We start from the raw sequence: 15,074 nt of genomic DNA, 5'->3' as shown, positions 1-15,074 counted from the left end.
AGTAAAAATATGTTGCCCATATACTAGCAAAGGGAATCATCTAAACTGCCCTTAGACTGTGCTAAGTCTGAGAGTGCATATGACCAGCAGAAAACAAATTCTGTAGCTCCCGATTCCCTGTGTTCTCCATTTGTAAGAGAAACTCTAGGATGAAATTTCTAGTCAAAACTAGAGGAAGAGAACAGAAGTAGTCGTCCCAGAGTAGTAAAATAGTGTGGCAGTCAGGAGGCATGTGGGAGCTGGGAAAAACAGATCCAGATGCACGTTCTGCATCATTCGGACCAGAGGGATAAATTTGTTTCTCTGCTTTCCCATGCAAGTTTCTTAGTGCCTGAGCTGCTGTTCTACCACCGCTACTTCTCATGAAAACCTTTGGAAGATCTGCTTTTGGTTTACTGCAGAGCAGAAGCCCTTTGGAAGTCTAAAATTTTCACAGGACAAGAGATCATTTCTTGTCCAGCTTGCTAAGCATTCTGCTTTCTAGTTATGAGCTTCCTTGGCAGCTACCTTCCAGGCAAACCATTTCCCTGCAGCAGAGGTTTTTTTGTGAGCACAGTTCTTTCATAAATGCTTGGGTTTATCTTCCAGAACTTAGTACCATACTAGCTAAGAATGACTGTTTCCCCCATCACTTTCAAATTTTAATTTAATTCAGATGTACTTCAGTAAATGTTTCTCATGTGCACAGAGCCATTTTACTGCATATTCACACATACTAATATAAACAAAAAAGCATAAGCTAGCAAAACCTACACATGCATCCAAGTGTTTTTTCATGCAGCTTGTAAAAGGAGGAAGAAAGAAAAAGATGATTTTTTTCCATATTCACAGTAGGTGAACTCTTGAGATCACTGATTTCAGTGGCCCTAGTTTTTACCATGGAAAGGGGCTGCAAAAATTGAGCTGAAGTCAGCTATGCTAAAATTATCAGTATGTAAATATAAAGTGCACAGTCACTGCTGGGTTTTTTAATGCTGGTAATTTTTCTACTGACTGAAAAGTTATGGAAAATTATTTCTCCCCCATTAGGTGTTGCTTGGTTAATTGCATAGTCAATGAGAGCAGAGGCTGTGTGCAGTTGTAATGAGGGTACAGTACAGAAATGAATGGAAACAAATTCTTTAAAGCAAGAATTTTCTGAGTTATAATGTATTTCCAGATTCACTTGATCTGTTATTACTTGAGCTGTTCAGAGTGATGTGATTTCACTAGTGACTAATGTGTTTCAGCCATTTCCTGAGGGAATGAGGGGCCAGGGCTCCCTGGTCAAGGGCTGTGAAATCTTCCCTGTTCAGGACTCAGTGTTGGTCCAGAGAAGTGTGGTGCATTGAACTCTCTACCAGCTGACAGGTCATTGCTGGTCTCTAATCACTCTGCTCTGGACAATTGATTCCTCTGTGAGTTCCCTTTGTTAGAAAGATGAAGAGAAGCTAAGAATGAAATGTAGCATGTCTCCCCCAGTACTTTCTCATCTTTGAGACTCCTTCCCACATTGCAGTCTAGGGCACGCTAGTGAAAGGGTATGTAAGAGAGTTGTTTGCCGTACCAGTTCTGTTGATTGAGCAGTAAATTGATTGAAAGTAAATGTTCAGGAGAGATAATTTCAGGGCTGTGAAGACTTAAAATTTTATTGCAGTCCTTGCAACATGTGATGGGAAGTGGACAGGTTTTTGTGTTTGGTTTTTGCCTTCAGAATCCTACTCCTGCATTAAATAATAGAAGTCTCAGTTTTCATTTAAAAAGATGTATTATGAACTTAATCTGTACTCACTTTTTAAAACTTATGATTTTAAATTGGATGGTGTTTTTATGACTTCGTGTGGCAGTTTTACAGTAGTGCCTGGCAAGGGCTCACCAGAATATGTTCACATTACTCCATGACATGTTTGTATTCAGGGTTGTCTTCTATCTATTTTAAGACCATTTGCATGAATCTGCAATAGTAAAATTGCGGTCCTGCTGTGTTTTACATTACACTTGTTTGTCAGGGTCTTCAGTTTGCTTTTAATATTGAAATACTTCACTTTGCAGTGCATGCCTCTGAAAGAAGCTACCGGTTCACAAACATAATCCATTTTCAATTATTTTTACAGTGTTTCCCATAAAGTCTTAAGTTTTCTTCTGACATTTTTCTCTGCATTTAGAAATATGTATTGTGATAATTTTATGTCCATAAAGCAGAAGAAATTCTGGTTACGGCCCAGAGGAAGCTTTACAGACTTTGTTTTCATCATTTTAGAAAACTGTTAGGTCTCCATATTTTCCAGATACAAAATAATAATAGATTCAGATTTTCCTGCTTACTGATAACATTACTGGGCACTTGGGGGTTAGCTCTGCAGTGTTTTTCAAGTCTAAGTAGCATTTATTACCTTGCCTTTGCTTACAATGATAAAAGAAGATAACACAGAATGGTCATTTCTGCCATTCAGCTGAATAAGAAGCAGTGGCCAGCAGAGCTTGCTGAATAACAAATATTAATAGTTCAGACATTGAGTAAGATCTTATAAAATTAATTTCAAACGATCTTAAAACTGAGATTGTGTTAAAAGAGAAAAAGTAGACCCGTTCCTCACCAGACAAGACACACAATGTAGTTTCTCACTGTAAGCATGAAGGTGCCGATGACTGATACTGGTGACTAAGTGAAAAATCTAATGGTGTTTTCTTTGCTTGTTCACATTAATACATTACTTCCCCAAGACAAGCAAGCATTTGGAAATATTGGAAGTTTTGCTTAAATTAAAATTAGTAGCTTCTCTGGCAACTGCTATTTAGAAAATACATTTGAAAATGATGCTATAGTATGAAATTAGTAGCATGAAGTAATGCAATTATATATGTCTTCCTGTTATGAGGAGGCATTGATTAAGGCTGGTGCTTTTTAAATTTATTTTATACATCACTAGTCAACTTCTGGAGGTAGTATGCTAGAAACAAGGACAGTTTTTCTTTTTAGACAACCTCTTTGGTAGAGAACTGCTTCTCAATAACATCCATCCTTGACAACGTGATGGTCAAATTAATCAATCAAATGTTTTGTTTTGTCTTCCATCAGTATGAGTGTATTTAAGATCAAGGTTGAAATCAATCTTTTACTATTGTCTGCCAACTCTTATTGTTGCTTATTGCCAACAACATGTGTATGTAGAAAAACTAAGGTATGAGTTTTGACATAAAAAAGAGTTTGTTCTGGCTTACCTATCTCCAGAATGATGGCAGTAGCAATGAAGGCACAAGCATGGCCAGCTTAAGGAAAGGCCAGAAACCAGGCTAAGTCCCCAGGGTTTTTTTGTGGTGGATGCTGCACCTGAAACATGAGTTTGTTTCATGTCAAAGGCTGCAGCATGTAGTGCACAGCTAACACAGGAGTTAAAGTGGCTCATGTAAATAAGGCTTTCAGTGCTGTACAGACTTCTACAGTTAGAAATGAAGGCTTTGCGTCCTTCACAGAGCAGTGTGCTGCCCCCACTGTGTACATCTTTCTGTGATATAATCATATCCTCATTTTGCAGTGTAGGGGTACCATAAGGGCTGACAGGAGGGTAGGGCATTTGCCATGATGCTTTTAACTGAACAGGTACAAGTATTCATCATATTGTAAAATTCTGAAATTATTCTTCATTTTCTCATTCTTTCCCGCTGCTGCTTGTTTTAGGACTTCAACCTGCAAAAGCACTTAGCCCTAAATCAGTTTTAAGCTGAAGCTGCTGAAAGGAGAAATGCACTGACAACAAAAGAAAGATCACTGTTGATGTTTTGTTTTAGTGTGAGGTTTTTTTTTTTATGTCTGTATGTCTATATTGTGATTCTTTTCCTGCTGGTGTTCCAGAACAGTCATGGAAGCCCACGGGAACTCTTTCTGTCCTGTTGCTATTGAGCAGCTTTTGAAACAACTGAAATGCTGCTGTTTTCTAAAACCTGTAGGTCTAAAAAGGCCTGTATGACTTCAACTTGAACTTCCAGTGGTACCTAAATATTTAAGATGTATAAGGAGAATACAGATACATTTAAAGAGTGGAAGCCTGTGGCAAGACCATGCTTACCCTCAGGAGTAGCAATCAGATTTAGAGGAGGTGTGGAAAATAAAAATTTAGAGCTGCATCTAACAGCAATCAAATAACTGATATTACAGTATCAATAGCTAACAAACATATATCACTAAGAGGTGTTAGAACTGCCTGTCCACATGCATTGCATCACCTTTTGTGCTTACTTTCTTGTAGGGGCTCATCCTCTGAAGGATGAAGAGTGGAGAGAAGCTACACGTGTAGCTACAGTTTTAGAATTATTGCAGTCTAGCTTTCTTGTCACACTCCTTAGGGGCAGAAAATGAGCCATAAATGAGATCGGGCTATTTATGCTTTATGTAAATTTCAGGAAGTAGTGAATCAAACTAATGTTGTCCTTAACTTGAATATGTTTATCTCATTATTAACAGGAGTTCAGATATGACTGCTCAGGAAGAGGAAAGTGTTTTATTGTAGGATGTGTAGAAAATGTGTTAAGATTCTGTAATTTAGTTGTGAGCAAATAACATTCTTTTTAACAAATGAAAGTAAGTCAAATACTTTCACAAAGTTAAGAAGTGTAACAACAACTTCTACAACAGTTCACATTTCATGACTGATGAAATCAGAGTAAGTTTTGAGATTGCCTGGAAAACTGCAATGCTGCTTCCATCGTACGTAAAATATGATATCTTACAAGTGAAAAGATGTTACTAGCTGTGGTAAGCAGAAGATGATATACTGAGTATGCAAGTGCATTTACTAGTGATTTTTTGGGGGTTTTTTTTACTTCTCTATAACAAATGCAAGTTAGTTTTTTTATTTGTGTTTCTTTACATATAAAACTTATATGCTTTCTGTAATAGCCCTTTTCCCCCCTTTTCTTTTTCCAGAGTCAAGATGACAGATTTGCTTTCACTGCTGAATGGTATGACCCAAACGCTTCACTCTTTCGGCGTTATGAACTTCTGTATTATCCAAAAGATGGATCGGTTGAAATGGTAAGAATAAAAGAAAAAATCTGTTGTCATAAGTGTAAATATCCAATTAAACAGTTTATAAAATGGCAAGCCACTGCCTCTGCCTACTAATTTTCCAGGTAAGGAAAATGTAATGTAGGACGTACCTTGATCTGTTTCTAAAACGAAAAGAAAGGCAAAAATAAATATTTACAGTGAAGGACATGGAACAGCTTCCACGTTTATGATTTTTTTTTTTTCTTCAAGTTTGCTTTGGCTTGGAGAAATTAATTTTCACAAATCTGATTTCATTCAATCTCTAGTTGGGTTTCAGAATTGAAACTCAGCAGAACTGATCTACTGCTTGAGAAACATAAATTGAAGCTGATTCCAAACAGGGGAGTAAGCTTCAGCCGGAATTCCAGAAGTCTCTGAAGAGTAAAATGTAAAAGAGTCTTATCAAAGTAGAGAAAATAGTAAATCGCTCTTAATTCGGTTTTAATGAAAGGAAAGATATTTCAGACAGTGGGATCAAAATTTTTCCATCAGTGCTTGCACAGACCTTTCTCACTTGTCATTCATACAATTAATCCCCATTGTTTATTGATAGCAGGTTAAAACAAACATTTTGCAGTAGCAAGCATATATATAGAAATGTAATATGTACTGTAAAGATAACGCTAGTAAACCGACCAATGCTTGTGCTTCCTTTTAGGAATGAGTGAATGGTTTGGACTAGTCTTTTCTGACTTTTAATGAAGACCTAAGGGTCTAAGAATAGCCTAGATTTGGATATTCACACATAGTAATTTCATTACTGAATTATAGTTTTCCTGCTATGAATATCAAATGCAGAAATAAGAAAGCTAGTGGTATCTCCCATTTCCTACCCAAACTACTGCTCACTGGAACCAGGGTACCCATTTGTGAGGAGATGCAATTTGCACTTCTTACTGGTAGTCTCTTTAAACAAACTCTGTCATGATGTTGTCCCTTTTAAGTTAGTTCTTTGTATCATGTCTGTGTGTGCACAGTTGTCAAAATGTGAGGATTTTTATTTTTTATTTCCCAGAGGCAGTTTAGCTAATCAGTGAGGAGCTGTAATAATCTTCCTACACAACCATGTGTAGGCTGGCAAAATTGTTGTTCATTTCACCTAGATGTCTCAAAACCAAGAGTTTTCAAGGTGTTCTTGAGTTTTTTAGTGCATTCACCATCAAATACCTATGGCTTGGTAGACTTTTGCATTTTGCTAGTGTGCTCTTAGGTTAAGATAGTATGGTATGTACACAGTCATGAGTGTATATGGACTGCGTGTGATCAGGACAGCAGTTAAAAAAGCAAAAATGCATGTAACACCTCTATAGAAAGAATATCTCAAAATCATTTTTGGGGGTGAGTTTATCAACAGAGATTAAATTTAGAATTATTTTCTGGAATTTTTTTTTTATTTTCTGCAGAATTTGGTGGTTCTTTCTTTATTTCTATATTATTCTTTTGCATCTTTTGGTATCTTCCTGAGGAGATGACAATCCACTCTTACCTCTAACATATCTGAGGAGAAGGGAGGTGATGGATATGAGACAGCTTCTCCCTGCTTATGAGAAACGTGTTTCATCCTCTTTCCCACCTCCCTAACAATAGCTCTCCTTTATCACACACCTCAGCTGAGGGTGGAGCAGAGCTGTTGAAGGCTTGTGTTATGTGACGTCCTCATCTTTCCCTTTCTTCTCAGTCCTTCATTTCTTGGTTCCTGTGAAGAAGAATGACAGTGGGAATAATGAGACAAGTTTACAGCTTGCTTTGCAGCTGGAAGAAGGCAGCATAAGTTTTAGTCGGAGGACAGCAAGCAGCTCTTATGATCAAATTGAATCTCTTGACAAAGGTGCCCATTCTCTGAATTTTCCATAGTTAATAACTCTTATGGGGAATTCTTAAAGCCTGAACAACGAGCCTTTCTTTCTGTAGGAGATTTCCTAAAAAGAGAGAAGTCGTCTTTAAAAAGGACAGATTCATAGCAGAAAACTATTTTGTTTTGGGTAATTTACTTCTACATGTACATGGGCAGGAGAGGAACAGGCCAAAGAGACTTACATTTCTTTTGCTGTGGCTGATCATTCACTTTATTAAAAGGTCTTTTAAACAGATCCAAAATTCCACTGTAAAGAAGAATTCTTTAACACAGGTAGATGCCTCCCCCCTGCCTTTATCTTCTGCTTGAGAAGAAAGAAGCAGCTTGGGGTGCCTTTCTAGTGACTATTAGTGAAATAATCAAGGAAATGTTCATACCTTTAGTCAAGATATTAAAGAATTTGAATATGGTCAAGTCAGTTAATAGGCTTCCTGGCAAAGTCCAGGAAAAACAAATAGCTAAACTCAAGTGATTATTTTTGTCATGTTGTCATTTCGTTCCCTACTGCACTTGAATAGAGGACACTTAGTAGGAGCACGTATGAGGGGCTAAAGACATTTCAGCAGGGAAGGATTCTTCCTTATAATCCTGCCTCAGCAGGAGGAAGTATCAAAATAATTTCTATTCTCTGATCTGCAAAGTTTTGGCTATTCTGGAAAAACTTACAGTTCTTCTAGCCTTCTAACAGGAGAGAAATGTATTCACACATTTCAGAACATGGAGGAGTATGTAATTTTGCTCGTAATTTTTTTTGCTCCAAAATTTGTGGGAAGGATATTCTTTCTTTTAATGCTATTCTAGTCTATATACTATTGCAATGGAGGACAGTACATGTAATTCAAGACAGAGAAGGGCAAGCTTGGCCTGCGGAGGACAAAACTCTACCTTCCATAGGATTCCACTTCCCCCGGAAACTGAGGGCATCTGTAATATCTACATGTAGTGAAGAAACGTTTCAGCAGGTTGCCTTTTGTGGTTTGCCAGCCCACCCAGAAAACTACACATTAACGTCTTGCTTCTTACTTGGAATGATGATACAGAGCTGAATTGTCTTGACAGGCTTTTGAGCTTGCAGCTCTAGGCAGTGAGAACATCTCAACCTAGTGTGGCAATCATCCATCCATCCCTAATTCTAAGTCTTATGCAGTCAAATAAAGCATAGTATCACTGGAACGATGCCCTGAAGAGAAGACCTGCCACAGTGTGTATCTTGATCATTCCTGGTACAAGCCATTGGTCTGTAAAACAGCATAGACCTGCTAAGGGGAACTCTCAGTGAGACAGAGGCAGCTGTATCTACTAGGCACCTGAACCATTTATCACAGCTTGAATTAGCACAAGCAAGTGATAAAATAAAAAATGCAAAGATAGTTGTCAGCGTGAGATTATTTAAATGGAATAAATTTGTAATTGTGGTTTAGTCTTCTAAGCGTTCCTGGTGCACCTGTAAGTTCAAAGGGTTAGCAATTAAATTAATTTAGTGATCAGATTCAATCCCACAGTACTATGGAAATTTCTGTAGGTAGGGTAAAAATTATATTGACTTTGTCCACAGCTTAAATATCTTTTTATGCTAGATTTTAATCTTCTTTTCTCTGCAGTATGATGTGAAGAACCATCGCACCTTTCTGAAGCGCACCAAGTATGAGAGCTTACACCTTGAGGATTTATTTGTGGGCAACAAAATTACTGTTTTTTCCCGTCATCTATCCTTAGTGGACTATGGGGATCAATATACAGCCCGCAAGCTGGGGAGCCGCAAAGAGAGGTAAGAAAGAATGTTTTTTGAAATCTTTTGTGGTTGGGGTTTCAAAGTAGTTCTTTGCTGGAAATGAGATAAGTTTTCTGTACTACGGGTAGAGGAGGAGATAGCTACAAGTCTGAGTGATCTGGCATGCTGATAGCTGGAGAGAAGCAGAGTGGCCTCTGCTTGTGGGCAAACCTATGACTGCCATTGTTACCTGATAAATCTTCAAGACAGCTTCTCCATGGTGTGAACTGCTGCCTCCTCTAAGTCTCTTGGGAGAGAAGAGGGGGAGGAGGAAAACAGGGGGCCCTGTTCAGCTTTTTTACTCCCCCCAGGCAGGCAGCAGTAGGATTCTTGTGATTTGTGGATTCTCTTGGGGCAGAATTGATATGGTAGCCATGATGTGTGCTGGGCTCAAAAGGCCTGGATATTGCGAAACTAGCACCTGCCTCTGGGATCTGTGCAGAAGCCTAGTGCCCTGCCATTCAGATCTGCTCTGTTAGTAGCAGTGAGTGAAAGCAGTAGGATCAGGAGTGAGAGGCCCATTCCCATTCTCCATTGTTTCTCCCACTATGGAGGATGTTTTCTGAGAATTTTTTCAGCATCTCCTAAACATCATGTGCATGAGGACAGGAAGTATAGAGTGAGAATGTCAATAAAACCTATGGGCTTGTTTGTTAAGACAAATTTAATTTACAATGGATGAAGATGAGACTCATCATCTCTTTTTGGTTGAAAGGCTTGCTTTGGGAAAGACTTTTAAGAGCCCATCCAAGAACAAAAATATCAGGACGACAATAAGATTAATTTACAAGGAATTTAAATCTGGTTTCACTCCAGTGCAGGTCATCTCTGAATTTGCAAATTAATAATTTTTGACAATTTGTTCCAGCTTTTTTTGAAAAGAACACAGAATATTTTCTTAGGTATGATGTTCCAGTGAGCCCTATTCGCCTACTTTCTTGCTCCCTCCCACTAACTGAGCTTATTTTGTACACCTTTTGGAGACTTGTACATAACCAGACATACAGGAAGAGTTACATGTTTTAACACACACCTTGCAAACACATTGCTGTGGAAAAGACTGCCATAATATCTTTCCTGAATGAGTTCTCCTGGTACTTTTTCTCCAAGCTGAAGCTGGCCATGGTGGAAGGAGGTGGAGAACACCAGAGGACAGCTTCCGTATATGTGGCTACGCTCTCTGTTCCTCAAAGCCTTGGCTAGATTACATCTGTTTTGTTTATAGTTTTTATATCAATGTAACTTTTTATAGTTGTGTATTTCCTGCTCTGCCTAAACTAGCATAAGCCCTGGTGCTGATGCAGTTAAACCAAGAAAAGGCAGCTGGTGATAAAACGACATTTTCTTCTTCTTGTAAGGGAAGTTGCTGTCTATACAGCAACACTATAGTTGTGTCAATGAAGTGGTCCTGGGAGGGCGTACTGCTCTTCGAAAGGAAGGAGGGGAATTTATGACATGTCAGCTGTTTGGAAAACATTTTAGGAATGTTGGCTGAAAGATAACATAGATACGCAAGTGGTGTTACATATTCAGAATAGCCCAAAGGAACATAGTGAAAGGTGTCTTAAACAGGCAAGGGATCCTCAAAATCCAGTTTCTTCACAGAAGCTTTCACTGGGTAAACAGGGTCATATTAAAAGAGTCCTTGGGCAAAACAGTTGCATATGAAGTATTTGTCTTTTTGGTCTGTTCCTGGCAGGTTTTACAGCACTTACTAGTCAAATAGATATAGTAAGATTTCTGCAATATGTGATAATTCCTAAAATAATCTGTAGTTGGAATTCTACTAATAATTTTAAGGATGTTGTACGACGCAGAATGTTTTCCTGTCTTTTTCTTGCCTTTGTGCTGTACAGGACTATAAGCAGTTTAGTTCGACTTTGGAAAATACGTTTTTTAGTGACTGAATATGTATGCAGATAGGCTCGGCAAAAACCCTAGAGGGACACTGAGGAATGTATACAAAAGTCTTGAATGTTTTGAATTACGGACCTTCGATTTTGTCAGTAAAGCAAGTGAATGTGACTCTAGGTACATGAGGTACAAAATAGATGCGTAAAAAGAGGTTTGATTTGCACGGGGCCTTTCTAGAATTAGGCTAAAATTATTAAGACAGTTCTATGGAGTTTCAATTTCTACACCTACTTTTCTTAAGTCTTGGGTCAATTTTTAAGTACAGCCATATTTGAGTGTTGTTCTTCCCTGCTTCCCTCCCAGGGTATCATAAGAAAACCATCACAAACAGTGACTAAAATAGGTAAGTAAGCATGTGCTTACTTACAGTGTACCACATAAGGAATCAGTGGTGTGGGACAGGGATTTCTGTTTCTGTAGTCTTTCACTTGTGGTCCTGGGTGGTTGTAACCTGAGGTAAACATTTGTCTGACTGTGTGTCCTGTGTAAGTAGGCTGAGTCAGTTAGTATTGCTGGTTTTGAAAATGTTGTTAGAAAGCTTGTGTCTCAACCAGAAATATTTGAAGTCTTTTTTGATTGGGATATGTTATTCTTATGCTTCTAGTCATTGACATAATCAGTGTTTCTTCCCCTACAAGACATAAGCTACTGTACATGCAGCAGTCCTATTATTAGAAATAAGTAGATCTCAAAAGCATAGCCACAGCATGCTTTGTGCACTGTTCCTTTGATCAGTTCCCATCTTCTGTTGTTTCAGTACTCATTGCAGTACTGTCATACAGTCACCCTGAAAATGTAAGCAAATTAGCTTAATTTTCATTCTTTCTCCTTTGTTCCTAGACATAAAACTGTTTCAAAATGTACTTTGCAGACTGTGTCATGTCAAACCACAAGATTAATTCCTAATTAAAACTAAAAATAGGGCACATGAATCAAAATCCAATCTCAGAAACAGTCTTCAGCATCCTGAATTATACTTTTCTTATCCTGCATACCTCTGAAATGTTAGTTTATATATCAGTGTTAGAGAAAAGATGTTATAAGAGTTGGTCATTGCAGTTCATATTAACGTCTTCTAGGTAAATTGTTTTGTAATGCAATATTTTATTACATATTGGTAGGAATTACAATTTTACCAGAAAGCTTGGAATTATAAAAGTAAGGGACAATTTATTACTAGCATTAGCAGTCTGTCTCAAATAGCCTGTGTAATAACATAGATTCAAAAAAGTATTCCTCAAGGAAATGCAAACAGCGCTGGAGATCTTGTTCCAGTGGTTTGGTCCTCACTGTTCGTGGTAAACGACAGAGTTGAGAAATTCTTATGCCAGGATGCAGGTCATGCATTGCGTGATTGGGTGGGTACATGTCATCTGTCAAGCACGCAGCTGCTCCCCCTCACGTGTCTCAATGCACATGGCACACCCTGTCATATGATAAATAGTTCCACAAAATGAGGTGGAGCTGTGAAATCCTTGGGGAAGAGGGGAACAGGCTATGGGCCGTAGCTGCGTGGAGTATGCTGGCAAACTGTGTTGAATGTTGGCCAGGGATCAGTCTTCCCTGATCTGAAGATAGGGCTAAACCAACTTTAGTGTGCACTGCAATGGACTGAAGCATAGGCTTGGTTGACTACCCTCATGCAGTTTCTGGCTACACCCTTAGTCCATCAGTCTTTTTGTGTCATATTTCCCAACATATCTGGGCCTAAGCTGGTCTGTGTATATGAGCTTCCTGATGCTTAAGCAAATCTCTGTTTGTTTCTGAGCTCTGAAGGTCACCTACGTCTCTCCCTTAGTTTCAGATGAAATATCACATACGTTCAAATCTTCCTTTTTACATTTCCTGGTCGTAACACCTCCCTTTAGATTTGCTGTGAAACAGATAGTCTGTCCCCAGATCATCTGTCAATCTGGGGTCACATAAGGTTCAAAGTAAATGTAGTGGAAGTTCATCCATCTCCTGTAACCTCCACATATTTGCCCTGGCTAGAATATATTGCTGCTAACCTAAAGGCTGCTTTCCATGCTATGCTGGTATATAAAATGAGAAATTTGCAATTATTTGCCTTTCATTTTGGGAAGTACTGCAATAAAAAATCCTATCTTGGCTAGCCTTCATTGTTGGAGACGGTGTAAAAGACGGAAAGAGCTCTTTAGGATTGTCAGAGACATGGAGTTTCTGAGATACAGGGTTGAATAAATCTGTTGATTTGTAAACTGAGCACATTTGAAGCTGAGTCACCACAAGATGAATGCAAATAGAAAATGCCATTTTACAGACCTTCTTTTTGTGCTTGTTATTTTTGATTAATAATATGTTTAGTGCTGATGGTGTACTTGGTGCTATGCAGAGCACACTAATAAAACAGTTCTGGCCTTGGGGATGTACAGTATAAAAAGATAATTATCGAGAAGACAGGATGTACTTGGAAACAAAGATGTGGGGAAGAGTGTAGAGATTTTTGCATTGGTTTACCTTAGAATATAGCTGTCACTCGATATAAGAGACGTAATACCTCCTCTGCCAACCTTTTAGTGTGTCTATTAACAGTGTCAGCTATTTGGCATGCAGATTGTATACCATGAAGTGTTTGTCCTGTACCAAGCGCAATAGGACCTTCTTCTTACTGAGGCCTCCAAATATTTTAAAAGTAATAGTAAAACAATCATTTCACTTTGAGTTTTATGGGAAAGACACATGTTTAAGTAGTATTTTTAAATAGGGAATTTTAACAGCTTCATTTTTATGTATATAATGATTAACATTAAGAAAAAAGGGAGCTGAGCAAGTGTAGGGAGATGTTAACAAATCAGTTGTGTTCTAACCCAGACCTGTGAGTAAGGAGCTACAGAGATACACACTAGCTAAAGAAGAAGTAAGCAAACTGTTTGCTCTGAGAGTGAAGGGAGAAGCCAGTAAATAGTGACTGCTGATGGAACACTCTGGGCTGACGGGTTAGAAAGCGGAGGAAATCATGATGTGCAAAGCTCGTTCTTATCAGAATAATGTCTTGCGCAGGCATTCAAGAACAGCGTGGAAATTGATGAGACACTGGGACTAGGATGTTTGACTGTGGCAGAATTTGTCTCTTTGATGTGGGTTTTTTTGTCTGAATATAAACTCAACATGCACACCAAATGCTCTAAGGAAAGTAGTGTTGGCTGTATCTCTCTCTGTTTTTTTTCCCCCCAGAACACTGGCTTTGATTAAACCTGATGCAATGCCCAAGATTGGAGAATTAATTGATACAATTATTAATGCAGGATTTACAATAACTAAGGCCAAAATGATGGTGCTTTCAAGGTAAGGAATTTTTAAGGTTAGCTCTATTGTATCTAAATACTATTTTTGCAGTCAAGAATATTCTCTGAAGCTATCCTGTGTTCTTCCACATATCAAATCCATTCACATGAGTAGTAGAAGGAAAACTCATCGATTCCATAATCATGTACGTTTCTGCAAGCATGTAGAGAATTAAGCTAAGTATTAAAAATTTCTGTGCAAATGAGTATGGGTGGTTAAACATGTAATGTCTCTATTGAATCCAAGGTGACTACCATAGTTTTAGCAATTCATCAGTGTTTACTGCTGAAATGTCTGTATGTCCTCACCTCGTGGCTTCCTGATACAAACCATATTGCTGATTATACCAGCATTGCCTTTAAAGTAGTCAGTTTGTTTGCTCTCAGTATATCCGTTGTCTTAATCTGTGGTCTCAGAACCCAAACTTGTTTGCTTTTTAGTGACTGGAAGTCCCAGGCAAAGCAAGTGGTCTTCTGATGCTGTTGCAAGGTTGGACAGATTTTACTCATGCGTCTTCCTAATCCTCCCCAACCTTCACTGTTCTCCACTTATCTCATTGAGCCACAAGATTTAAAAAAAAGGCATGCTACAGAGGAAAGAAAACATAATTAATTTACCCTGGAAGACTTCCCGAAAGTCACTGCCAAACCTGTTCATACACAACATGTCTTTGAAAAGAAAAGCTATCTGTCTTACATAATACCATTTTCATTATGGTTTCTATGTGAGGTCAGGAACAATTTTCCCCTACCTCAAAACCTTTTTGCCTTTTTGAAATAGTGATAAAAGAGCTACATGAATTCCTCCTCTTGTCTCTGTGTTGACCTGCTACAATGTTTGATGATATTGGTCCCAGATCCACCCTCAAAACAACCCCAGTTCATTAGTTCAATCAGGTTTCTAATGCTGATTTACAATGTCTTTCAAGCCAACTTTTTTTGGCTTGCTGTCCTGTAGTCTGAGAGATTTGATCCTGAAATGTTGTGTTGGGTGGTTCTTATTTCAGTGTCTGTCTGAGAACTTGAATAACTATTGAGCCAAGTCACGTGCTTTAGAGTTGACGCACACTGAAGGGAAGAAACTTTGAGACTTGAACTTTTATTGCCTATTGCTATATAAAAATTTTTGCTTGTCTTGTATAATTGAAAATAATTATTAATAAGCACAAGATTGGTCTGTGATAGTGGATATATTTAAAATAA

At 38.3% G+C, this 15,074-nt stretch overlaps 1 protein-coding gene across 1 annotated transcript in view; it reads left to right on the top strand.

The window, feature by feature from the left end:
• Positions 1 to 4,903: 4,903 nt before the first annotated feature.
• The window catches only part of NME7 (NME/NM23 family member 7), a gene marked incomplete at its 5' end in the record, with an annotated part of 69,752 nt that continues 59,581 nt past the window's right edge, over positions 4,904 to 15,074 (top strand). Inside the window, 3 exons of the mRNA XM_010292246.1 lie at positions 4,904 to 5,011; positions 8,483 to 8,649; positions 13,762 to 13,872. Of these exons, the coding sequence (XP_010290548.1) occupies positions 4,904 to 5,011; positions 8,483 to 8,649; positions 13,762 to 13,872 (386 nt within the window). The remainder of the gene's footprint in view (positions 5,012 to 8,482; positions 8,650 to 13,761; positions 13,873 to 15,074) is intronic.

This window comes from Phaethon lepturus, unplaced genomic scaffold (assembly GCF_000687285.1).
Source record: "Phaethon lepturus isolate BGI_N335 unplaced genomic scaffold, ASM68728v1 scaffold14630, whole genome shotgun sequence".
Classification (NCBI taxonomy): Eukaryota; Metazoa; Chordata; class Aves; order Phaethontiformes; family Phaethontidae; genus Phaethon; species Phaethon lepturus.
This window is presented reverse-complemented; position numbering and strand designations above follow the sequence as displayed.